Source organism: Stenella coeruleoalba (assembly GCF_951394435.1).
Source record: "Stenella coeruleoalba genome assembly, chromosome: 14".
Classification (NCBI taxonomy): Eukaryota; Metazoa; Chordata; class Mammalia; order Artiodactyla; family Delphinidae; genus Stenella; species Stenella coeruleoalba.
In genome coordinates, this window is record NC_137160.1 from 17,157,217 (window position 1) to 17,183,180 (window position 25,964).

A 25,964-nucleotide genomic window follows, 5' to 3' on the forward strand; every position below is an offset into this window, starting at 1 on the left:
TATCCATCTGCCTTCCAGCTCCCCAAATTTGTTGCTGTCGTTCCTTTTTCTTTTTTCCCCATCATTTTAGGTTTGTGCTTGAAAACAAACAAAACACGCCATCACTGTCAGCAACAACAAAACCTCTCTTGACATTTTAGTGGGGTTTGGGGGTCGGAGTGAAATTACATCCATGTGTTCAAGCCCCCATTTTTACCCAGAGATCTTCCCTCTGTATTTGAAGATAAATCAAAAGGGAGTGGACATAGGTGAAAGAGAATAAACATTCAATTATTGTTAGCTATTAAGAAGGACAAATTAGCAAGGAGAGTGAGGAATTCTCCGTAAATTGTTTTGTAAAACGAATTAATGATTAGGGCTTCCCTCGTGGTGCAGTGGTTAAGAATCGGCCTGCCAATGCAGGGGACATGGGTTTGAGCCCTGGTCCTGGAAGATCCCACATGCTGTGGAGCAGCTGAGCCTGTGCACCACAACTACTGAGCCTGCACTCTAGAGCCCACAAGCCACAACTACTGAGCCCGCGAGCCACAACTACTGAAGCCCATGTGCCTAGAGCCCATGCTCTGCAACAACAGAAGCCACCGCAATGAGAAGCCCGCATACCACAACGAAGAGTAGCCCCCACTCGCTGCAACTAGAGAAACCCTGTGCGCAGCAACGAAGACCCAACGCAGCCAAAAATAAATAAATAAATAAACAAATAAATAAATTTATTTTTAAAAAATGAATGGTTGAATGAATGGTCGGTTTCAATCCTTATTTCTATGTAGGTGACCACTACAACTTTCTGTTGGATGGCTGTACCTGTTTGTCCTTCTTGCAATGTAAAACATACTCAGGCAAAAACAAAGACAACATGAAAACAACAAATATAAAAAAGTGCATTCATCTTTGCCTCAAACCAGCTGTCCTGCTGACTAATGTATTTCTCTTTTTTGGTCTCACTACTGCTGAAGAACTTGAATTACCCGATTCTGCCCTCCCTCTAATCTCCAGTGTGCCATTACTTGCCTATTTCTGTCTTCACTTTCCTTGGCCACGCCCCTCAACACCTCTTTTGTGAACGGTGGCCACTGTCTTCTATTTGTTCTCCCTGTCTCTCCTCTCTTATAGCCTGGACCCTGCTTGCTCAATCCTTTTCCTCAGAGCACAGGCTACTCTTCTGCATGACTGTCATGACCATGCATGACTCCCGTTCACCTACCAACAAAGGTCCAGTTTCTCAGCACATTCAGGCTCGGTCCTCAGCCTTCTCTCACCACGCTTAGCTCTGAATCCTTTCCAGATGCTGTGCGGTGGCCAAGTGAACGTCTTGCTCTTGGTAATCGTGTGCTCTTCTGCCTTCAGAGTGTCCCCTCACATTCAATATACAACAAGCCTACTTTTCTTGTAAATTCTATACCACCCCGATGAAAAAGCATCCCTGCATCCTCTCAGCCTGAAATCACCACTCATTTTTATCAGGGAAACTTCTGCTCACCTCTTCCTCTCCCACTGTAAACAGGTAACTCTACCGGATAAATATAATAATTCCACACAGACCCTCCTCTTAGCTGAGTGAAAGGAACACCTCTAGGCATCAGAATTGGAGAGGAGGGAGTAGAGAGGGTCTCTAAACCAGAGCTGTTAGGTTGGGTATGGGAGTTAGAGGGAGAATTGAACCCAGATAAAGGCACTCGGGGGTATTTTTAAAAGTTATACTAGGGATTCCCTGGTGGCACAGTGGTTGAGAGTCCGCCTGCCGATGCAGGGGACATGGGTTCGTGCCCCGGTCCGGGAAGATCCCACATGCTGTAGAGCAGCTGGGCCCGTGAGCCATGGCCGCTGAGCCTGTGCGTCCGGAGCCTGTGCTCCGCAACGGGAGAGGCCACAGCAGTGAGAGGCCCGCGTACCGCAAAAAAAAAAAAAAAGTTATACTAAAGTATACTATTCGTACAAAAAAGGGCACACATCATAAGAGTGCAACACTACGAATTTTCACAAAGTGAGCACATCATATACGCAGCTCCTACAGTGCCCACCCTACACCCAGACAGGAAACTGGACCAAGGGCTAGACCCCTCTCTGCAGGAAACAGGGACTTGGGGTGCTGGCCTTTCTGTGAAATCTAGAAAACTGGCCCTGTAGCCAGAGAAGGACATGGAAGACTGCCACCTGCCCAGGGCTCTGGACAGGGAACGAAAGCTTGCTGGAAAAAGTCAACTTTCCTGGTTTGAATGTATCTGCAAGGGGCAGCACTACGAAGCCAAGAAATGTCCATAAACCCCATCTAAGCCTGGTGGGACCCTGCAGTCCTGGCAGAGGCAGACCAGAAATGCTCTGGAGGGACCCTCCCACCACCCCGGGGGCAGAGACCTCGCTGGAGAAAAACACTCTTGCCCAATATGATCTCAAAAAGAATTAGAACCCTTAGGAGAAAATGAAATTATTTAGTCATGTGGTACGTGTCTTAATACTGGCGCAAGAGCTCCAGTTTTCTCTCTACACCGCAGGCAAAGTGAACCTTTTGAACCGTAAGCATGGATCGTTCTGTTAGAGGGAGATCACTTGATAAGATGAAGTCTTTCATCACCTAATAGGCCGAAACTCCTTCCCCTCCACCCCACACACGCTGCTCAAGACATGCCGTCTCTTTACTGTCCCTCAAGGCCTTGTTATGGGGTGAACTGTGTCCCTCTCCCTCAAAAAAAAACCCGATATGTTGAAATCCTCCCCTCTGGTACTTGGAAACGTTATCTTATTTACCAGTAGGGTCTTTGCAGATGTAACCAAGTTCTGATGAGGTCAATAGGGTGAGCTCTTAATCCAATACGACTGGTGTCCTTCTAGAAGGGAAGACAGTTATGGGAAAAGAGACACACAGGGAGAAGGCTACATGACCACAGAGGCAGAGATCAGAGAGATGCTACAAGGCGAGGAGAGCCAAGGGCTGCTGGCCACTGCCAGAAGCTAGGAAGAGGCAGGAAAGGATTCTCCCCGACAGACTGCTGAGCGAGCGTGGCCCTGTTGACTCTGACTTGGACTTTCAGCCTCAGAACTGGAAGACAATACATTTCTTTTTTTTTTCAGTACGCGGGCCTCTCACTGTTGTGGCCTCTCCCATTGCAGAGCACAGGCTCTGGACACACAGATTCAGCGGCCATGGCTCACGGGCCCAGCCGCTCTGTGGCATGTGGGATCTTCCCGGACCGGGGCACGAACCCATGTCCCCTGCATCGGCAGGCGGACTCTCAACCACTGCGCCACCAGGAAAGCCCCCATTTCTGTTGTTTTAAGCAGCCTGGTTTGTGGTATTTTGTTCCAGCAGCCCCAGGGAACTAATACAAGCCTCAAATGTGTTCCAGCACTTTCTGATCCCTCTGCTTGCAAAGCCCTTCCACAGAGAACCTCCCTCACCCCCCACAGGCCCCTGTTCAACTGGCATCTTTGCGGAGAGGCCCTGTCCCACTGCACCTCCGAAACTAACATTTCCTGCCTCTCTCCATTCCTTTGCCTCATTTATTATTTTTCTTCATGGTTCTTAGTCACAGCTAACCTTATGGTATGGATCTTTTGTTTATTGTCTGCCTTGCCTTCTAGAATGTAAGTTGCATGAAAGTAGAGATAGTCCAATTCATTGCTGTAATGCTCAGTGCCCACCACGTGCCTGACCTAGGCATGCCCTCCATACATATTTGTTTCATAAATGAATGAGCTACTTGAGAGTACAGTTTATTTTTTTATCCTTCCCAGTATCCGATATAATGCTTTGCTCATAGTAGACTCTCAGAAAATATGTGCACATGAACTAATAAACCCATCATCACTAGTGGGCTTAAGGCTCTGCGTGGTTAAGAGTGGCAGTCAAAATACACATCGCATTGACCTGCATTTGGTGGCCTCTTTGCTTAAAACAGTTGTGGGGACAATCGGTCAGGTTTCTCTGAGTAATCATCAGAGCTCACCATTTGTCTGCTTCACCCAGCCACTGTGTCTCTTGCACTGAAAGCCCCCATCCTCGCCCTGTTGTTCTGATTAAGGAGACAGAATTGAGTAATCTAAATTTAGTTTGTGTAGCTCAGAGGTGCCAATCATGGCAAATAATGAATTAGGGGACCTCCCCCCACCCCTTTCCTGAAGCATTGAGCTGAAACCAACGAATTCATTTTATTTAGGATCACAGGCTGGATTCTGAGTGCTGTCTGTGAGAAGAGAATGCTTTCTTCACTAATTAAGTCACCAGAGCTCAGGCAAACCCTCTCCCGGGTGGTGGGAGTGCTGCTTATCTGAGTTGGCCCAGAGAATGTGCTTTCTGTTTGTTAAGGGAAGTGGTTATAATTTTGGTACAGATATTTAAGCCAGAAAAAATGCATTTATATACACATACATATGTGTATATATACATATATATATAAATCTCATATAGTTTTATAAATTTCTTTAGCCTTTCAAGGGCTTTCTGGATTTCTTAGTAAAACCCGTATTTAGAATTCACATCTTCTGATTTAAGGGCTGTGTTGCCTATCAGTTTTCAAAAGGACCCATATAAAGCATATTTTATCTGTTTTCACTTCAAAAGAACATAAAAATTTACTCACTGAAAAGCTGTTGTATTTGATGCTTTTTGTAAGAAATAAGCCATAGATTAGAAATAACAAATGTCCTGAAGAGCTCTTTGGGGAAAAATAATGAAGTTCTGTTTCCATTTGTAACCTATGAGTCTTAATATGTGTGTCGGGGGGTTTTATACATGAGTATACTTTTGAATGAGTTTTTTAAGAGTCAGTAAAAGGAAAATGAATGAAATGGTGCTGATTCATGTTTTAAAATGTTATTATGTTGATATAGTTAATAAAACATGGTTTGTTAGTTCCTTTTTTTTTCTGGCCAGATACAAATTTAACTTGCCCCAATGTTGATTACATGAGATTTGGTACCTTTATGCCTTGTCACTAATCATCAGCATTTCCCTGGGAGGGACCAGAAGACCCCTGCTATCTCCACTTAGCAGGAGCGGTACAGCACCCGGGATGGAAGGGTGACTTATCCTGGGCCTCCTGAGCCGAGAAGAGCCCACATAGCTCAGTAATTAAAAACCCTGGGCTTTTTCTACTTCTCTGGCCTTGTCGACACTTTTTCCAGCACAGCATTTCAAACTGTAAAGACGTTTTGTGTAGTTGATTTAAAAGCAATGCGTTTAGGCTTTAGGTAGAGGAGTATATTATCTATAAAGATCACCTCTTCAAAGGGCAAATTAAACTAATGTAATTTTCATTCTGAGAATGGAGAGCTAGCAAAATGTATAGGAAAGCAGTTGATACGAGGAGCAAGTTTTACTGTCTGTTTCTCAGGGGACACCTCTTGCCTGATTTGAAGATCGTGTAGATAATATGAAAGGCAATCCACTTAAGTTGACATTTTACACCAAGCTGAAAACCAGAAAGAGGATCCACTTTAATAATAAATAAACGAATTCAATCAAGAGCATACATTTTAGCTACAGAAAACTGGTTTTGCACTCAATCTAGACTCCATTTTCCTGGAATGTTCCACGTGGCTTGCCCCCTTACTTCCTCAGGTCTTTGCCCAAATGTCAATGAGGTCTTCTCTGACTCATCTATTTCAAATCGCACTAGCCTCCCCTCCCTCATCTCCCTTACATAGCTTCATTCTTTCTAACACTCATCATCACCCTAAATACTACATATTGTGATTATTTTCTGTCTCTCCCCTAATCCCTATGTAAGCCCCTTGTCTGCTCTGTTCACTGCTGTTTCCCCAGTGCACACAGTAGGTGCTCAATACTTGTTCAGTGAATGAAAGAATGGTGCCTGACACCTTTCTATTCCAAAGGTTGGTCTTGTACTTCGAGACGCACTGAGCATTAGGGCCAGGTGGGCGGGCAGAGGTGTGGGAATGCAGCAAGGGCTAGAAATGCGGGGGGCACCTGTTCCGTGCGTGGGATTGGGGCCAGGCAGTCACCCTGCGAAGGTGCACAGACATGATACTGACAGACCTCACCGTACCAGCCCACCAAAAAATGTGTTTGCCGGACTGGCCTTCACTTTTCCTAATGCTATCACGTTAGCAGCCTAATGTTTGCTTTCTGGTCCCAGCTGTGAAACTCTGCTGCATAGAGATACTACAGAGGAACTTAACAAGTATGTCATGAGTGTCTGATATAAAATAATTCCTTTTCTCATTCTGAAAACAAAGCAAAATAAAACAGGGTCGGTACAGTTGTGCTGTAACTAGGCCACAAAACTGGAGAATTGAGGCAAAAGCATTGTCATATGTAAGTGATAGTAGTGGAAATGTGAAGAAAGTTCTTTGCGTTGTCATGGCTGCAGTTCCTGCCTTGGTCAGGTGGGCGCATGCAACCAGGGCGTTCGTTCAGGGCGACCCGCACGGAATTTTGGTGGTTTGGGTGGAAGGTGCCAATTGCACAGCCTGGGACCCTTTCTCTACCCGGGGCACCTCGCTGCTGCAGGGCGGGCTCCCGGGGAGGGGCGTGTCTCCACCTGGCCCCGCCCCTGAAGCCCCGCCCCTGCCCGGCACCAATGAGCGGGCGCACAGCCCGGGCGCAGGGAGTGGCCGCGCCTGATAAGGAGGCGTGGGTCGTGGGTGCTGAGGTCTGCTGCTAGCTGTTGGTGGGGCCCGCGCCTGGGTGTGCTGCAGCGGGAGGAACCCAGGTCCCGGGCCGAGGCTGCCCCGGGAATGGTTTTAGTCAGCACAAACATGGCTGCGGCCCTGCGATCTGCGGGCGTCCTGCTCCGCGATCGGCGTAAGTGGGGCTGTCGCGGCCGCCGCCGAGGCGGGGACAGCGGGCAGCTGGCGCTGGGGTCCCCGGGCCTGGGAACTTCCAAGGAGCGGCGGCGGGCTGCGCAGGAAGCTGCCCGCGGCGGGGCGAGGGGCGGAGAAAGGATCCGGAAAGGGGCGCTCCACTGGGAGGGGCGAGAGTGGGTTACGTGGGTCCCCCGAGGACCCTGAGAGGCCGCGGGGAGGGGTCCCGGAGTCACATCGGTCAGCTGGGTGGCCGTGAGCAGTGGCTGAATTTCTAAGAGCCTTAGTTCTTATCTGTAAAATAAGAATAATGATAGTCGCAGGATTGTTGTGATTTCGGGAGGCAGAGTGTGTTAAGGGCCTGCCACAGACAGTACCGTTGGCATCATTATCCTCATTATCACCATGGGCATCTACCCTGGGGTTCCCTCTCTGGTGGTGGAGGTCACACTGTGTCCACTGCTGCCCTGGCCCCTGGCGTCACCCGGTGCTCACTTGTCCTTGGCAGCAGGACCCACCGCGGGGCAGCTCAGGCTAGTATTTTCTAGAGATATTTGGAGAAGAAATAAGACCCATGGACAACCTCACACTTTTCTGATACAGACGTGAATGTAGGTTGTGTCCACAGGATGAGCGGACGGGACTCTGGTTCAGACACACCTGGCTGGGTCACTAGCTCTGCAGCATTCCTGTGACCCCCCTGAGTGAGGCTACCTCATAGGCTTGCCGTGAAGATTAGCAGGATACAGGTAAAGCCTGTAGCACAGTCCCTGGCACACAGTAGGTACATAGATAACCTCAAAATGTTCAGTTATTATTATGTAAAAGGCTGCCACCTACTAAGATGCTTAATTTGTATATTTGAATGATGACTGGACACAGACCTGACTTTTTTTTCTAAGAAGTTCCCTAATTCATCAATCTGTCACCTACTGAAAAGGAGTGGAGAGTCCACTCTGAACCTCCATATCTTATTACAGGTGCCTTTGTTGGAAAAATAATAACCCAGTGTCAATGACAATCAGGTCACTAAGGGCAGTGGGAGACGAAAGACATTATCTTTTAAGAAAAGGAAGCACAGTGCCAGTAACGGGGCTGAAAGAAGTATCAAATTAGTCTTTTCTTTCACCGACCCTTCCTGTGGCAAAGAAAGTCTGACAGGCTCAAGAGTTGAGGTCATAGAACAATATGAGAAACTTTAAATGCTTTGTTGTCCAGGTTATAAGTAACCAAGTGGAAGGATTCAGAAACCACAGCAGAAGTAGATTTGAAGTTCAATTGAATTACAGACTCTGATTTTAGATGTAGTTATAATACTTCATCTTGTTTTATATGAAGGGATTAACATCTGGGTTAGAAAAAATTGAGTAGTATTTCTCAAAATGAATTCTCAAAGTAGAAAAGCAAAGTTTTACACTCTATGTTTTTAGCATAGTACAGAATTAATAAGAAACTCCCTAGTATATATGTATATAGTATATACGTATATTTTAGAAAGTTAATAGAATAAAGAATTATTGTTTCTTTGTGACATTTTCTTTCCAGATTTTTTACGTTAGGCATATATGTCTTTTGTAATTGGAAAAATCAAATCTAGAATAATAAAAAAGAATATCAATGTTTAAATTAATACATGAAAACATTCTGGCTCCATACTAGAAAAATAACAATTTTTTTCTTAAAGCCTCCCCTCGCCAAGTGTTTATTAATAGTTACAATACAGAACCTTATTTCCGTTAATTTTTAAAATGATACTCACGTTTATAAGGACCTTTTGAAATAATCTTCATCTGCTGTGTGATAGAAAAGGGCTGCATTAGGTACTTGTGTATCTTGTTTTCTACCCTCCCACGTACCACCCCCAAGCATCCAAAATATTAAATAATAGTTTTGGAGAATCACTTGATACCCATGAACTTCTTAAGTTACAGGTATACTTTTGAATGATTCACCTATTGGGTGTGTCCAGGAATTAATGAAGTTTTGTTTTCTTACATCATCTTTTCTGCATATCCCTTGGTTTTATAGCTTTTATTGTTTGTAGGCCTTCCAAAGGTAGACCAGTTGTCCATGCCAAGAGTAGGGTTAGAGTTACCTGGTCTTAGTTCATAAGTGGGCAGATCCTTAGTATTGAGTGTTCTTACTTCATGCATTGTGCCAGACACTGTTCTTGGGGCTGGACATAGATTTTTTAAAATTTTCCTAATCTTTACAACAGCCCTGCAAGTTTGGCCTTATCACGGTTTTACAGATGAGAAAAGTGAGGCTTGGAGTAGCTCAGTGAGTTGCCCAATTACTGTCACACAGCTTGTTTGGTCCTATCTGGAATTTCTGCTCAGATCTCTCTAGCTCCAGAACACACACTACACCACACGATGCTGCCTGTGCCTTCGAATTTCTCTTAAGCTGTGAGCTGAGTGCATTCAGGAGTCTCATTTGGGTCTTTGAATAATTACTTTAAACTCCTTTAGCTAGATTAGTACTAATCATTTGGTAGGAGATACTCTGTTTTTCTGGAGTCTTCAGATCATCAGGGGAGAGGAGTGTTTTAGAGAAGTCCTTGAGAGGTGGGTGTGTTAACCCTATGTCCTGAGCAGAAAGGATCCATCATTAGTATCACCTTCTTTGAGAATTTATTTAACCTCAGAGAAGAGAATTTTATAAGTAGAGGGCATGGCAATAGTTTTCGGCAGCTTGAAAACCTACCAGCTCCCAAACTGTACTAAGCAATGCTAATGTACTGGTTGGAGACTCTAGTCTCATCCTTATTCCCCACCCCTACCCCACCCCCTTTTAAAGTTTGCAGGAGGAAATCTTATTATATTACCAGCAGTCAAATTATGTAATGCCAAAGTTCTATTCTGATACCCCATGGAATCTGATATAACCTCATTTATATAAGGAATTGCAGACATCGCAGCTTGATTGAGAACCTGGTTAAATCTCATCGTGCAGTTCAGAATTGAACTTGTCTGAAATAAGGAGATGTGAGTTGGTTTGAGACTTCATGTGAGCGGAATTGAAGTTCTTTATGTCAATCTTTGCGCTTCTGCTTTGAGTTAATAAGGATTTTTCAGCTCAAGCTCACGTAATTGGCTCTGTTGGGAATGTGCACAATCTGGACAGTTGGAAATCTAAGTGGCCTGGAAATATCACTCTCCTATATTTTATAGACCTGCTAGGTGATTAAAAAAAAAAAAGAAAAAAAAATCAGAGAAGGTGTAGTCCCTATGCTCTAGACACTTACCAAGGAAAATAATACTGGTACCAACATATGAGGCAGGCCCTGTGAAGAGTGCTGCACTGGCCTTATCTGCTGTAATCTTTACACGGATGCAGATAACAGGGTTTCACCATTTTACAGCTGGGGAAACTAAGGCTCAGAAAGATTATAACCCAGCCCCAGTGACATTACTAGTAAGTGGCAGAACTGGATTCAGAGTCGGGTCCGTTGGTCCACAGTCCGGGCTCCTCACCAGAACACCTTTGACTCGTAAGTAGGAGGTGGGTAGAAGGAGACTGATCTCAGGCTGGTTTCAGACCCGCTGGTTTGAGACTGGGGAAGGGAGGTTGTGTGTATACTGCGGGGCATGGTAGTAACTACTGTCCTGCATTTTGCCATCTTGAGTACCTACTGTGTGGTTTCAGTTTAATTTCGCTCTGTGTTGTTTAAGGATGAGTACCCTTCATGCTATAACTGGGTATGGCCCATGGACTCCTCGATCCAGATAGGCTCTCCAGGCCCACAACTAACTTTGTGGTGCCCAGGACAAGACCCGTATACAGCAAGCTAACAGACTGTGAATTATGTTCTGTTCTGCTGTGCTGACAAGTAGACCTTGCTAACGGCCTGGAAGGGTGAACTCTTGAACTCTTCACAGTTCCTGCAGAAATGCCGCGGCCTTGAGAAAGTTGCCTCGGGCGGGCAGACTTCCCTGCTTCTCTTCCCACTCCTGGCCTGCCCGGCATGGTGAAGAGTCTTGTGCATACTCCAGTGTGTATGTATGTTCAAGCTCCATTCTTGACCCTATGAACAGCCACCAGTTGGCTACCCTTCAGATCAAGAATTGCTTATACTGATGGTGCGATCTGCCGTCAGGAGGATGGATGCAGGAAAGAGGCCTGCGCCAGACCCTGGAAGTGGAGCTTTGGGGGCATGGAATTCTGAGGTCCTGGGTCCTGGGAGCCTGGTCAGGAATGGGGGGCATGGACTCTGGGGGTCCATGAATCCTTGGCCATGCAGATGGCATACCCCATGGGGCAGGGTGCAGAAGGAGGCGGACCAGAATCGGCCCTTGAAAGCAGAGCACCTCCGTCCCCCGGCCCTTGTCAGAGTCCAAGGGCAATTCTGGGGTTCTTAGTTCTGGTACTGTATTGGAGAAGGCTAGGAGGCAGACATGAGATCTGTGCAAGTGGTGGAAAACGGGCCCAGTTTCCACTCCTTAAATCAGTGTTTCTTAACCTTTTCTGCAGGCTCCTCACCTTTCATATGAGCAGTATGCTGCCGTCATAGCATGCATGATCTCATGAGGGATCATATCAAAAGCGGCGGCCAAGGCAGTGAGAGGAGGTGTGTGTGGCTTCCAAAAAGCCTCCCTGCAAGTCCTGTAAGCCATCCTAGGGGACGCCATCCCACCCCTCAGAGAGGTCTTAAGAGCCTTCACCCGCCTGCAGTGAAATGCTGGGGAAATCACCTCTGCTCTAGCATCTCTATTAAATTTGAGATCCAGGAATTATGCTCTGAGGACCTCTTCAAAAGCAATTACTTTCCAGCTAGATTTCATGCTGCCACTTTACTTTTGTCACAGTGGTATATGGTGGCTCAAGGGCCTGTCAGCCACGGAGGTGCCAGTCGAGTGCAGCCACAGCAGCAGCTGCCACAGAAACAGCCCAACGTGCCAGAAGCCCCAGACCTCAAGTTCAGCCGGGGAACAGGTACGAGTCTAATTTTAGGTACTAATAAGGATTTCTCTTTCTTGACGCAAACACCGGTGGATACCAGCTACCTAGGAGCAGAGGTGTTGGGAAAACCCAGCATGTAAGGAGTGGTATGTTATTTTCCTGGCTTGCTTTCAATAGCTGTGAAACTTATAGATTGCACCCCCAATTAAGGCTTTAAAAGTGTTTTTGAATTTTGATAGATTTTTTACATTTTCTGTTAAAATTTTTTTCCCCAGCTTTATTGAGGTCTGGTTGACAAATAAAAATCCCACAGGGCTTTTGTTAAAGGACACAGAGTTGAGTACAAACAATCTGCAAATCGTGTGGGGATTTAGTTTTGGAATATGTCCCATAACAGAAATTATGTGTATGCTGGAAATATGTTTATGAACCTAACATGATTATACTTATGAAATACATCTCCTGTGCAGGAAAAGGAATAACGAATCCACCAAGAATTTCTGTAGTAAACTGTTAAGGCAGTGAATATTATTGTAAATGCCATAATGTGATTTACAGTTTATTAAAGAAACAAAGTACGTTCCCTACCTCACCTCTGCTGTTCGCGGGTGGACGTCAGCAGGCATGGCGTTGCTACTGGGCGTCCTCTTCAGTATCAAGAGGCCACAGCTGTTTTCAAGTCTTCCTCTGGTACAGAGGCAACAGAAGACTGCAAAGGTCGCTTTTTAGATGAGTGCACAGATAGGAGTAATGCACTTTAACACTGGGCAGAGAGAAAGTAGCTGTGAACTATTAACGCCTTGACCTTTCTGGTAGACCAGATGTTCCACGAGAGCTTTACAGCTTTGAAAATAGTCATATTTTGTGTTTGTTATTTATAATTGTGTGATCCTGGGTATGATGATGGAGCACTTAGTGAACTGAGGTTTGTTGGGGTTAGGGCAGTAGGGTGGGGTCCCAAATCATCTCCTTTCAACTCTCCGGCCTCCTGAAAAACAACATGTGGGAAGGGAGAGAGGAAGCACAGACACTGTCTCCATCCTGGGGGCATGCCCAGCAGGATGCCACTCCTCCTTGCCCCCCACGGCCCCTCTTTTCTCACCTCAGCCATAGTACAAAGTGCTTTAAGTATTTAGGGTTTGGGGTAAGTATTTGGTGTAAACTGAAGAACTGATTGGACGTGGAACCCTGGGAGAAAAATTATTTAATTACTATGTTATCCTGGTGGCAAAAGTCAACAACATAAATTGCCTTAAGGGCTTCCCTGGTGGCGCAGTGGTTGAGAGTCCGCCTGCCGATGCAGGGGACACGGGTTCATGCCCTGGTCCGGGAAGATCCCGCATGCCGTGGAGTGGCTGGGCCCGTGAGCCATGGCCGCTGAGCCTGCGCGTCCAGAGCCCGTGCTCTGCAACGGGAGAGGCCACAACAGTGAGAAGCCTGCGTACCGCAAAAATAAATAAATAAATAAATCGCCTTAAGATTAAATTATTAAAATTGAATAAAAATCTAAAAAGACTCCCAAATTCTAGTAAGTAACTTTATATCATATTTATACAAAAGAAATCGGTTCATTTTAGAAAATACAGACAGGAAAAAAAAAATCACTGATAATCTCACCACCCAGTATTTTGTCTCTATACCTGTATCTATTAATATTTACTCAGTATATATTTATCATAATGTGATAATACTACATATATTATTTTTATAACTTCCTCTTTTTATTTAATGTCTACCACATAACTGTAAAAAGTCTACATAATTTTTATAGCCTAAGAGTATTTTATTAAATCTTAATTTATTTATCCAATCTCATGTTATGGGGCACATAGGTTATTTCTGGGTTTTAAATATTAGAGATGATGGGGCTTCCCTGGTGGCGCAGTGGTTGGAATTCTGCCTGCCGGTGCAGGGGACATGGGTTCGTGCCCTGGTCCGGGAAGATCCCACATGCTGCGGAGCGGCTGGGCCCGTGAGCCATGGCCGCTGAGGCTGCTAGTCCGGAGCCTGTGCTCTGCCACGGGAGAGGCCACAGCAGTGAGAGGCCCGCATACCGCAAAAACAAAAACAAACAAACAAACAAAAATTAGAGGTGCTGAAGTGGTGAGTGTCTTTGTGAGTCATTCTGATGCCAGATATGATGAAGGCCTCGTGCTGCTTAGTGCTCAGACTACTCTAGACAATGCTACACTACAAATTTGTCCTCAAAGGGCTGAGTGGTACATGTTTTCAGGCTTCGTGGGCCATTTGGTCTTCTTTGCTGCTATTCACCTCCCCCATCATAATGTGAGAGCAGCCACAGGTGATACGTAAACAAATGACTGGAACTCTGTTCCAATAAAATGTTTTTTAAAAAAATTAATTTATTTTATTTATTTATTTTTGGCTGTGTTTGTGTTGGGTCTTTGTTGCTGCGTGTGGGCTTTCTCTCGTTGCAGCGAGCGGAGGCTACTCTTCGTTGCGATGTGTGTGCTTCTCATTGCAGTGGCTTCTCTTGCTGCAGAGCACGGGCTCTAGGTGCACGGGCTTCAGCAGTTGTGGCTCATGGGCTCTAGAGCGCAGGCTCAGTAGTTGTGGAGCACGGGCTTAGTTGCCCCGTGGCATGTGGGATCTTCCCGGACCAGGGCTCGAGCCCGTGTCCCCTGCATTGGCAGGCAGATTCTTAACCACTGAGCCACCAGGGAAGCCCTGTTCCAATAAAACTTTATTTACAAAAGTAGGCAGGGGGTGTGTGGGTGAATTTGACCCATGGACTGGAGTTTGCCAAACCCTGTTCCAGAGGCAGCATAGGTCCTCTGGCCAATTACATCTTGGAGATTTAATGAAGAGCTGGGATTTGTTTTTTATCTTGATGATGACTATATATAGTAGAATAGAATTAATCTGTTCCTTTGTTAATTGATGAGCTTAAGTTTTGGTTTGTCCAATTAATAGTTCAAAGGAAAAACCTCATATTTTGAGAGTGCAAGAATATAAATGGCAAAATGTGGCAACCTTTTCAAATGAGAAGCTTTCAATGTGTTTGCCGTACACGCTTTTATATTCAGACAAGGGGAACTTGACCATTCAGACTTTGGTGTCAGATGTTCTGTGTCTGGAGGGGAGAAGAGACAGCAACCCTTGACTAAAGCTTTGCAGTTCACATTCGGGAATAGAGGGATGTTGGACTAGGGCTTCCTAATGCGCCATTCGTCATGCACAACACAGTTTTGAATTAAGTGCAAGCGTATTTAGGTATTTTCATGTATAAGATCAACATGGTTTGCAAAACATGGGTTTGCAGGGTAGAGTAACATCCCATTTAAAGCCACTCTTGTTCTGAGCTCAGGTGTTATAGATGAAAAACAGTTCTAAATCCTGTTTGCACATTGATGCCCTCTGTGGCTTAGGTAAGTCTCTTAGCGTGGGGTTTCTTAACCAGTAATCTGTTAACTGGCAGCAATCCATGGCAAAATGCACTTAATTTATTGTGAGTCACAGCTTTTGAGGGTGAGAGACAGAATCCCAGAACACCAGTGGCCTAAGTAGAAAGATTAAGGGAATATTACAATTTCACAATATAATGAATCTGGGATTTTCAGGTATCAAGAAAACAAAACACCAGTTTGTTAATTCATTGATAGGACTTCTGGCCCGAGGGGGTAGAAAAGTTATGGAACAACAACAACTTCAATGTGGTTGCTTGGTTTAGTAAAAAGAGATTAAACCCCTTTCCTCTAACACAGTGATTCTGAGCAGAGGGTGGGATGGGGGATCATTTTTGTCCCTGACACATATTTGGCAATGTCTGGAGACATTTTTGGTTGTCACAGCTGGGGTAGGGTGTGTGCTGTTGCCATCTAGTAAGTAGAGGCAAGGTTGCCACTAGACCTCCTACAAAGCACAAGACAGTCCCACAACAAAGGATTGTCCAGCCCCCAATGTCAGCAGTGCTGAGGTCAAGAAACCCTGGCCTAAGACAGTGATGCGAAAAAAGTGAATTTGCTTAATCTATATAATGGGGTCTAAATTAGAAAATCCCTGAGTTCATTGTAATGCAGCACTTCCCTTTCCCCAGAAATTGGTTCTTATTTTGAAAACTTAGGCTGAGAATTCAGATTTCTACTTCATCCACCTATACTATGTTTGATCAAGAAAATGGTTTCTACTTGTATAAATTTGATACACTCTGTTGCCTAAAATTATTGCCAAACATTATTTTTTTAAAAATTACAATTAAAATGTCATCATGATATCATTAGCTTTAGAACACTTTAAGAGCAATCTTCCAAACGAGACCCATCTCAGCAGGATTGCGGTAGTCACTGCATTAGCTAGAGGTGGTCTTGGCGTAGGAGATTTAGAAAGTAACCCCCTCGGCATTTGTAATAATGGTGTTTTAAATCGACATCAGCCTGCTTGTTCCTCGGCTGCTTTATCAAGAGTGAGTGGAGAGGATACCCATATGCTGGAATATTATTCAGCCACGAAAGGGAAGGAAGTACTGATTCATGCTATAATACGGATGAACCTTGCAAATTTTATGCTGAGTGAAAGAAACCAGACACAGAAGGCCACATATTATGATTCTATTTCTGTTAATAGGCAAATCCATAGGCCCAGAAAGTAGATTAGTGGTTGCCAGGGGTGAAGGGGAGGGAGAATGGGGAATGGCTGTAACGGATAAGTGGGGTTTTGGGGGCTGAGGAAAATGTTTAGGAATTAGATAGCTGTAATGGTTGCCTAACCTTGAGCATATATTAAAAAACACCAAATTGTACAGTTTAAAATGGCAGGTGTTATGGTATGTGAATTATATCTAAATGTTTACAGTGCACAAGAAGGAAAAAAAGGATGAGTAGAGAAGCACTCCTTGTCCTTTCTTTTCCCCACCGGCAGCCTCTTTCACTCCTGTCACAGGAGGAAAGACAGGCCCGCAGTTCTCCACGCTCCCATCTCAGGCTTTGACCTTGTGGCTCCGACCAGAGTCATGGTCTTCTGGTGGCTCCCCGAAGCTCAGGGGAGACACTTGGTCCTGCTCTGGCTCCATCTTGCCCCCTGGCTGGTTTAGGAATAGAGAACTCATCCTGGCCTGGCTCACTTCGGCGGTGCAGGCCTCAGAGCAGCTCTGGATTTTATAAGTTTACATTTTTGCATAGTCCTTTTTAAAAAAAATTTCCCAGAAGCTGCATGACTTTCTTTTTGTTTCCTTTTGCTCATCCAGTGGTTGATTCTTTAGCCTGGGACTAATCTGAACAATTCAGAACAGTGTTTTACAGGAATTACCTAAGTAGTGGGTTTTAGATGAAGGATGGCGAGGTGAGTGTAAAGTGAGAAACGTAGTTTATCACAGCAGGGGACACTGAGCAGGAGTAAAGGCGGGCTCTGGAGAAGGAAGCAGAGTAGCAAGAAATAATTTAAGCCATTAATAATTTAATAATTAACTAAAGAGAAGGGAGTAAATAAGGGCTGATAGTTTCCTGGGGAGGTTTAAAATTATAGGGAAACCCACGGCTCCTCTGTGTAGAATAGAACCTACTGTTTGTGGCAGCTTATGCTGAATAAGTACATTATGCACTTAATTCTCAAAATAACTTTTTGAGGTAATTGGTGGACTCTCTATTTTACAGATGAGGAAACTTAAGCTTGGAGAGATCAGGTAACCTGTGTAGGCACGAGGCAGTCATATGAACAAGTGTTTCAGGCTCAGGACAATTTTAGGTTTACACCTTGACCCTCAGCCCCCAAAGAATGGGATCTTTGTTCAGGGCTGACAGTTTAATAGAGGAATATTTGGAGCCCAGGGAAAGTCCAGGGACAGGGATGGAGCTAGACGGTGAAGGTCAGAGTCTGAGCTGGGACCTTGGACTGTGCAGAGCTGGAGGCCTCATGTGTTCACTGTGATGGCAGTGAAGAGATCTGTAGCTTTGCATCTTTGCATTGAACAGATTAGATGAGAGTTTGCTAGCAGAAACAAAATTCTACCCTAGAAGTGTTACAAATCAATTGTTGCCTTTTGATTTACGTAGGAAGCCGAAAACTGGAATACTAATGCTGAACATGGGAGGCCCTGAAACCGTCGGAGAAGTTCACGACTTCCTTCTGAGGCTCTTCTCGGATCGAGACCTCATGACACTTCCTGTTCAAAAGTAAGATACATGTAAATGCCTATACTTATCCATAACCTGTGCAGTGCATTTTGCCTTCCATGTATCTCAGTTCTGTAGTTAAAAAATAAATAAACGGTTTTAGTGCACATCTGGTAGTGCTAGAGCAGCATTCTTATTTTCTATTAGTTATGAGAAGGCTATGATGTAAGAAGAATTGTAGGGGATAGAGAAAGCAAGTTAGCGAGGATTCCCCTTGGGCCGTTTCCTTCCCAGAGCTCTGGAAATTGCAGCGGTCTGGACACAGCTGAAGGAGCTATAAAGATGTATTTGTACTTAACTAACACTCAGGGAAGCCATGAGTATTATTCATTGGTGCTGTGGAATTGAGTTCTTGCCATCCTTCTTCCCTTCCTTTCATTGTTTCCTCCCTCTTTTCTTTCTTTATTTTTTTTTTGAGGTATGATTGATATTTGCTGTATATTTTGATGTGTATGACTGAGTTTCACAATATCTTTTTTTAAAAATTGGAGTATAATTGCTTTACAATGTTGTGTTAGTTTCTGCTGCACAGTGAAGTGAGTCAGCTATATGCATACACATATCCCCTCCCTCTTGGACCTCCCTCCCTCCCACCCCTCTCCCCTATCCCACCCATCTAGGTCATCACAGAGCACCCAGCATAGGGTTTTGTTTTTTTTTTTTTGCGGTCCGCGGGCCTCCCACTGCTGTGGCCTCTCCCGTTGCGGAGCACAGGCTCCGGACGCGCAGGCTCAGCGGCCATGGCTCACGGGCCCAGCCGCTCCACGGCATGTGGGATCTTCCTGGACCGGGGCACGAATCCGCGTCCCCTGCATCGGCAGGTGGACTCTCAACCACTGCGCCACCAGAGAAGCCCAAGCATAGGGTTTTTTAATAAAAAAATTTATATATGCATACGATAAAAAATTGCAAATAGTTAATAAGTGTTTATAGTAAAAAGCAGGTGTTTCTTTCCCCTTGGACTCCAGCCTCCCACTTACCCACCCCGGAGGTAAGCACTGTTAGGTCCAGAAATAGTCCAGGCACATCCAGGTGTATATATACATACACACACACACACACACCACACACACACACACACACACACCCCTGTTTTACACAAACGTGAATGTACATCATTTGGCACTTTGCTATTTTTTTTTTGAAACTTAATTTTTCTTGGAGATTATTCCATAACAGATTATATAGATCTGGCTCATTCTGTTTTCATGACTGTATGGAATTGCACTGTATGGTCATACCTTAATTTATCTAACCAGTGCCTCACTGACGGACACGTAGATTGTTTTCAGTGTTACAATGAACATTCTTGTGCATACATCTTTGCTCACATGGGCAAGTATATCATAGGATTAACATGCATTTTCTTAAATAAGAGGGCTGCACGCTGCCTAATGTCTTGTGCGTCCTAGTTCCTATTAGGTACAGGATCCAGAGGTGGTAAGCTAGTAGCTAGCACACAGCCAGGTGCTCTGCACAGGTGTCTGAGCTCCTGAATCTTCAGGGCCTGCTGCTAGAACAGCTTGTAGGGCAGGGTGGCTACTCCTCAGAGACTGTCTGGTTCTCTCTCTCTGATCTGGGCTGAAAGAGCAGGCTGTTGTCAGTGACCTCGAGCTTCTGTTTTTAAAGGCGTGATCTTAATAGGCTGTCCTTAAAATTTTGCTTACCTTTCTTTTTTTTTAATTGAGTAGAAAATGTTTCTGAGGTTACTTAGCTGGAATAAAATGATTTCAATGTTCAATGATTTAGTAAGCTGGGACCATTCATTGCCAAACGCCGAACCCCCAAAATTCAGGAGCAGTACCGCAGGATTGGAGGCGGATCCCCCATCAAGATGTGGACTACTAAGCAAGGGGAAGGCATGGTGAAGCTGCTGGATGAGTTGTCCCCGCACACAGGTATGGTGTTTCTCGACTCACATCTCACTAGGTTTGTTCTTTCAAAGTATAGTCATGAAACTCACAACACTGTTGGAAGCCAAATGCAATTCTGGGTACCAGCAGCTCTCAATTTGCAGGGGGTCCTGCCTGATGCCCGGCCACTGAACTCAGTTCTTGTGGCATTTTCCTTTGTTCCCAGATGTATGCCTTCTCTATTACTTCCTTATGTTACAAATAAAAGAGCTAAAGTTTCAGGACATTAGTCTCAAAAGGAAGTTGGAGGTGTGTGTTAAGTTGAGCTGGATTATAAGGAAGAGGCTACCTACCATGAAAAAACAGATGCATACATCATCGTCCTGGAAAGAAATCCTTGGGAAATAGGTTGAGGCTGCTGCTCTTGTTGTTTCTGTGTGGATGACTAATTAGATCAGCATTTAGAGCAGAATTAGCTAGCTGCTACTGCAGCCATGAGGCTCTAAGCAACTTTCAGCAACCACTTTCAGCTCTTGGCAACACCATGATCGTGAGTCATGTAAGTGCCTCGTTGGGCATGGCACTAAAAAGAGGATTGCACACATCTGGTGACTGTTCTCTGAGAGCCTCTAACGCAAATTATAATGTGCAGAATGGAACATTAACTACACGAAGGAACTCTAAGTGCCGTATTTAATTGCATTCAAGACACCATCGATTGCTGGACGCACCATTGTTTTTATATAATATGAAGACACAAGACCTCTGTCAGTTAATTTTAAGATGGTGTCTGTTGTAGACCAATATAAGGTGTTAAAACAAATACTGTGCATCTTAGGACACATGAAGTGTGTTCATTGCAGACAGTTTAGGGCTCGGGATCAGGACAGGGTGACACAGTGTGGACCCTCACGGAGAGCAGCCCCGCTAGGCAGGACCAGAAGCGTTTCATCGAGCAGCAGGTCGAGTTGCTCTCAGAATCACTGTTTGTGTCACACATGGGACAAAGGGCTCCAGCCCTCAGCAGAGCATCTCACTTGGAAAATTGTTCACTTGTGCTTTTGAATATTAGGTTTTCTCCCTGCCTTCACTTGTGGCTTCAGGGCATTTCTTATACAGCTCAGCCACATGTGACACAGTGTATCTTTTAAAATGTGGGGTGAGGGAAACTTGGCTGACCTCACCTCACACCTACCCGATGGAGAACAAACTCTCTAGTCATGACCTGCTTATCACGATAAAATGTTTAGCGTGAACCAGATCTGCAATTGCTATGCTGTCTTCGGTGGACGAAGGCAACGGAAAGATGCCATTTTTCCTGGTGACGTCTTAGTCTAGCACCCATCACCATAACAACCCTAGTAGAGCTGTCAGCCTTGAAAAAGGAGTATACATGCGTCCTTCCCACTTCCTTCTTTCTCTGTGGTGAGACTGCTGGCTTGTCCAGACCAGACAGGCCAGCAGTGGCCTCTGCCTCCCTGGTTGGTCTGGAAAGAGTCCCATGGAATGACCTGGATGTATAGCAGTGTCCCACTCGCTATCAGATACCTGGTGTTGATGACCCTAGGGCACATCACCAGCCTCTGTGGCCCACGCTGGGACCCCCGAGGCAGGCAAGTTCAATTCTGCCTTTCTGCTGCGTGGTAGATGACCACCTCATCATTTAAGCAAGCCTGCTTTGGGGGTGTTTAATGCGGCCCAAGACCACCCACGCGTTCATTCATCAGTGGCCTACTGAGTGCCCTGCGCTGGTCAGGACTGCTACTCATGGTTGAAAAACATGGTTTCTACTTACAAGAAGCTTCTAGTCTAGTGGGGCCTTGCTGCTGCAGGCCAGGCTGCTCCAGGGGCAGAGAGAAAAATCCTTTGAAGACTTGCTGGAGGGATACCCCACAAAACGAGTATAGCAGCTGATGATCACACAGAGTGTGGATATAGGAAACAGGAAACAGTCTCAGAGTTTAGCAGGTTCTTTGGGGGAACTTTGCATCGAAGAGCAAGAAGATTACCAGATGTGGCCCTGTGGCCCCCTCGGGGCTCGCCCAGGTTACCCAGAAAGAAGCTTCTTGTCCTGCTGTTCATGCTTTGCTGAGTGGACCTGAAGCTTCGCAGTGAAGCCCCAGCTGCCACTGGGTGGGGCTAGCACTGGGTTCCCTCCCTCCCTTACCCCTTCCTGCTGCTTCTCCTTCCTGCTTTCAGGTTTCCTTTCTTTCTTTCTTTCTTTCTTTTTTTTAACATCTTTATTGGAGTATAATTGCTTTACAATTGTGTGTTAGTTTCTACTGTATAAAAAAGTGAATCAGCTATACAGAACACTCTATGACATAAATCACAGCAAGATCCTTTCTGACCCACCTCCTAGAGAAATAAAAGCAAAGATAAACAAATGGGACCTAATGAAACTTAAAAGCTTTTGCACAGCAAAGGAAAACATAAACAAGACGAAAAGACAACCCTCAGAATGGGAGCAAATATTTGCAAATGAAGAAACTGATGAAGAATTAATCTCCAAAATTTACAAACAGCTCAATATGAAAAAGCAAACAACCCAATCCAAAAATCGACAGAAGACCTAAATAGATATTTCTCCAAAGAAGATATACAGATTGCCAACAAACACATGAAAGGATGCTCAACATCACTAATCATTAGAGAAATGCAAATCAAAACTACACCGAGGGGGCTTCCCTGGTGGCGCAGTGGTTGAGAATCTGCCTGGTAATGCAGGGGACACGGGTTCGAGCCCTGGTCTGGGAGAATCCCACATGCCACGGAGCAACTAGGCCCGTGAGCCACAACTACTGAGCCTGCGCGTCTGGAGCCTGTGCTCCGCAACAAGAGAGGCCGCGATAGCGAGAGACCCGTGCACTGTGATGAAGAGTGGCCCCCGCTTGCCACAACTAGAAAAAGCCCTCACACAGAAACAAAGGCCCAACAAAGCAAAAATAAATTAATTAATTAATTTAAAAAAAAAAAAAGGAGGTGAAGGACATGTCACCTTCTCCATTTAAAAAAAAAAACTACACCGAGGTATCCCCTCACACCAGTCAGAATGGCCATCATCGGGTTTCGTTTCTATTCATCTCTTTCTCATTCCTCCTCCATTCTTATACTTTTTTTCGTACAGAATTATAAAATTTACTTTTGAACTGTGTCTATTTGTTTACATGTATTTGGAAAAGTTCTCTTTAGTCAAAAAAAAAAAAAAAAAAGTGATGATTACAACCAGATAAAAATGTTTCAGACTCTCATTTTTGGGGCAAGTAGTTGTTGCTTGGTAGCCGGTATAGATAGTTTGAGACTTGCACAGGCTCTGCATAGAATTACTATTGACTAATTACAGTGCGTTACATGAGGGAATGTGACTTGGAATTGGTTTCGTGTAGTAATACTGCATTGCAGTCATTTAGTGGACACAGAAGGAAATAGATGAGAAGTGCAATCATTTCACTTCATGAAAAGTCTAAATCTAAAATACATTTTAAAAATTATAGTTTAGTTATACATGGCTGCTTTTAATGAAGCTCTAAGTAAGTGCTACTCAGTAAAATAATTTCGTTCTTTATTGGATGCACAATGGGTTCATTTCAGATGGAGCTGGCTTCCCCATCCCTGGTTGTATGACGTCAGGCAGATAACTTACCCGACTAAACCTCATCTTGAAAATGGGGATGATAACAGAACCCAACTCGTAGGACCACTGTGAAAATGAAATAAGATAATCCTGAAAGGCATTAGCATGGTGCAGCGTACATGATAAAAATTCAGGAAATGTGAGCTTTTATTATTCACCATTGGCACAGGGTTCATGATCTGATACAAGTAACAAAGCATTATAATAACTTCACACCATTCTCTCAAAGAATCATGTACAAATCAGACATTTGAACTATTGCACGTGCTAAATGAATGGACTGGAGATTAATGAAGTTTTACTGTTTAAAAAATGGCTTTTCTATTTGTTCCTTGTTTGACTTCTTTGTAGTTCTCACCCAGGTGTGTTCACTGAGCAGCTGCTCTGAGGGTGGACGAGGCTGGGCCAGCGAGTCCTGTGTCTGGCGCTTACTCTGGCCAGATGTGCTGCCCACCAGATGTGGTGCTAGATGACATCCAGGAGACTCCTTCCTCTCCCCGCGCTCCTGCGGGGACAGCCAGGAGCCTCCGTGCGTGCTTGTTAGCTCCTCAGGATAGACCCAGTCGGCGACAGTGCATTGTCACTTTTTCTAAAATATGTCTTTGCAGGCCGTCTTGAATTGGACCGTTTAGAAAGCATTATCTGTTCTTTCCAGAGTATTTTACTCTGTCTCACTTCCAGATATGGTCACCGCCCTGCTTTTATCTGTGAGGGAGGCCTCTCCACCTCTCTTAATCTGTAACATTTGAGGAACTCCCAGACCCCAGGCATTTAGGCTACAACTTTCAACTACCGGGCAGCTGGAAAGAAAACAGGAGAAGCTGGTTGACCCCCGGCATTCAGGGGATCTTACTGTGTCAATCTGATCATTGGATTGTCTCAAGATAGATTGGAAAGCAAATTCCACTCCAGCCTCAGCTCAGAGCGCCAAGAGCTCCTGAAAAGTGGACTTGATGATGCTGTGATAGTTGGTAGTTTTAGCACGAACCACGTAATCTTTGAACAATCTGTCATTTGGAGTTTGCTTCCAGGGCCGTGCCCTCTGGGGTGTTTTAACTGCAGGTCACCATATTTTATGCAAGAGACCAAAAAATTGGTAGCCTAGAAGGGACAGGCAGCTGAGAACGATTTCATTTGTATCCCTTCCTTCCTCTTTTTGTAGTTCCCAACCGGAGAATATTGAATCAGACTGTCCTTCCCCTGCACAGACATGCTTCTGTTCCCCTATCGATATTCTGCTTCTGTTCTTGGCAACATGCTCCATTGATTCAGTCCCCTGGGTCAAGTTTCTGAGGAATGTTTTCTATATCTATATGTAGCACACACATATATACATATGTATAAAATATACACACATATGTATATACACACTCATAGAGAGAGACGCACACACACACACACACACACGCAATCAATGTATCATCTTTTTCTTCACTTCAACCTAAATGTTTCTTGTGGCAATTTAGTGTCATGTTCTTAGTTGAAGCCCTGGCTTATGCCTGGACAGTAACGTCATCTCAGGTTTACTATTACTTAATGTTTATGTAGTGTATTTTCAACTCCATCCCTGAGTATAAGTTGAGTGTAATCCTATGAAAAGACAAGGAAATAAAACTGGGTAACTTTAGGAAACTTTCAGTTTTATGATTTTATAAATGCCTAAGAAATTGGTTGAAGATGCTTTAAAAATACAGGAGGAGATAGGAGAGGGAATTGGTAAAGTGATAGGAGAAGGACCGCAAAGATGTGCCCTGACTTGGGCCGTTTAGGTGCCAGAATGATGATTTTTAAATCCCACTTAGCGCCTCCAACTTAAGCATTGTTGTTGGTTTGTTCGTTGATTTGTTTTTCATATAAGTGAGGAGAATCATTTGAATCATTTGTTATTAGTGCACTTTTATCAAGCATCCCAGAGCTTTTATATAAACTAGGTGGCCTGGGGTCTGAGGGAACAGAAGGAGGGGACCCGGGTGTTGGAAGAGGCTGGGGGTGAGCCATGGAAGGAGCACAGGCTTTGGGGTTGGGAGACCCACGTTGCAATCTCATCTCAACCATCGGCTAGTTGTGACTTTGGGCAGGTTCATTAACCTTTGAGAGTCTGTTTCCTTATCTGAAAAATGGGGTTTAGATGAGAAAAAAAAAAAAAAGCACAATGTCTCCCATGGTATCTGGTACATGAGAGGAGGTTATACTTTAAGGATAAATGCTCTCTGCTCTTGAGTCTCTCTTATCTCAGCCAAGAGCAGAGAATAAGGCCCAGAAGCTTGAGTTTTAAAAACCATATGCTAAATGGTTGAACACAGAAAACAGTGGTTAAAAATCCATATACCAGCAGAAGACTGGCTACAATCCAAGGACTATTCTAAACCTGCTCACTTTATCAGCACCATAGGAAATTAGGGTAACTGTCTTTGTTCTGGACACTGCATTCTGTTTGGAATCTATATCAAGATGAATGCTTTCTCCTTTCCACACATGCTTCCTAATAGCCCCTCACAAATACTATATTGGATTCCGGTACGTCCACCCGTTAACAGAAGAAGCAGTTGAGGAGATGGAGAGAGATGGGCTGGAAAGGGCGATTGCTTTCACACAGTATCCACAGTACAGCTGCTCTACCACAGGTAAGGCTTCTCTCTGACAGTGGGAGGGTAGATCTGGCCCTGGCAAAAGTAACCAGGGAAG

General features: G+C 44.7%; 1 protein-coding gene across 1 annotated transcript in view; it reads left to right on the plus strand.

Moving 5' to 3' along the window:
- Nucleotides 1-6,634: 6,634 nt before the first annotated feature.
- Nucleotides 6,635-25,964, plus strand: part of FECH (ferrochelatase) — a 38,568-nt gene continuing 19,238 nt past the window's right edge. Inside the window, exons 1-5 of the mRNA XM_079943347.1 lie at nt 6,635-6,763; nt 11,571-11,697; nt 17,673-17,792; nt 19,542-19,690; nt 25,769-25,903. Coding sequence (XP_079799473.1) covers nt 6,697-6,763; nt 11,571-11,697; nt 17,673-17,792; nt 19,542-19,690; nt 25,769-25,903 — 598 coding nt within the window. The 5' untranslated portion in view covers nt 6,635-6,696. The remainder of the gene's footprint in view (nt 6,764-11,570; nt 11,698-17,672; nt 17,793-19,541; nt 19,691-25,768; nt 25,904-25,964) is intronic.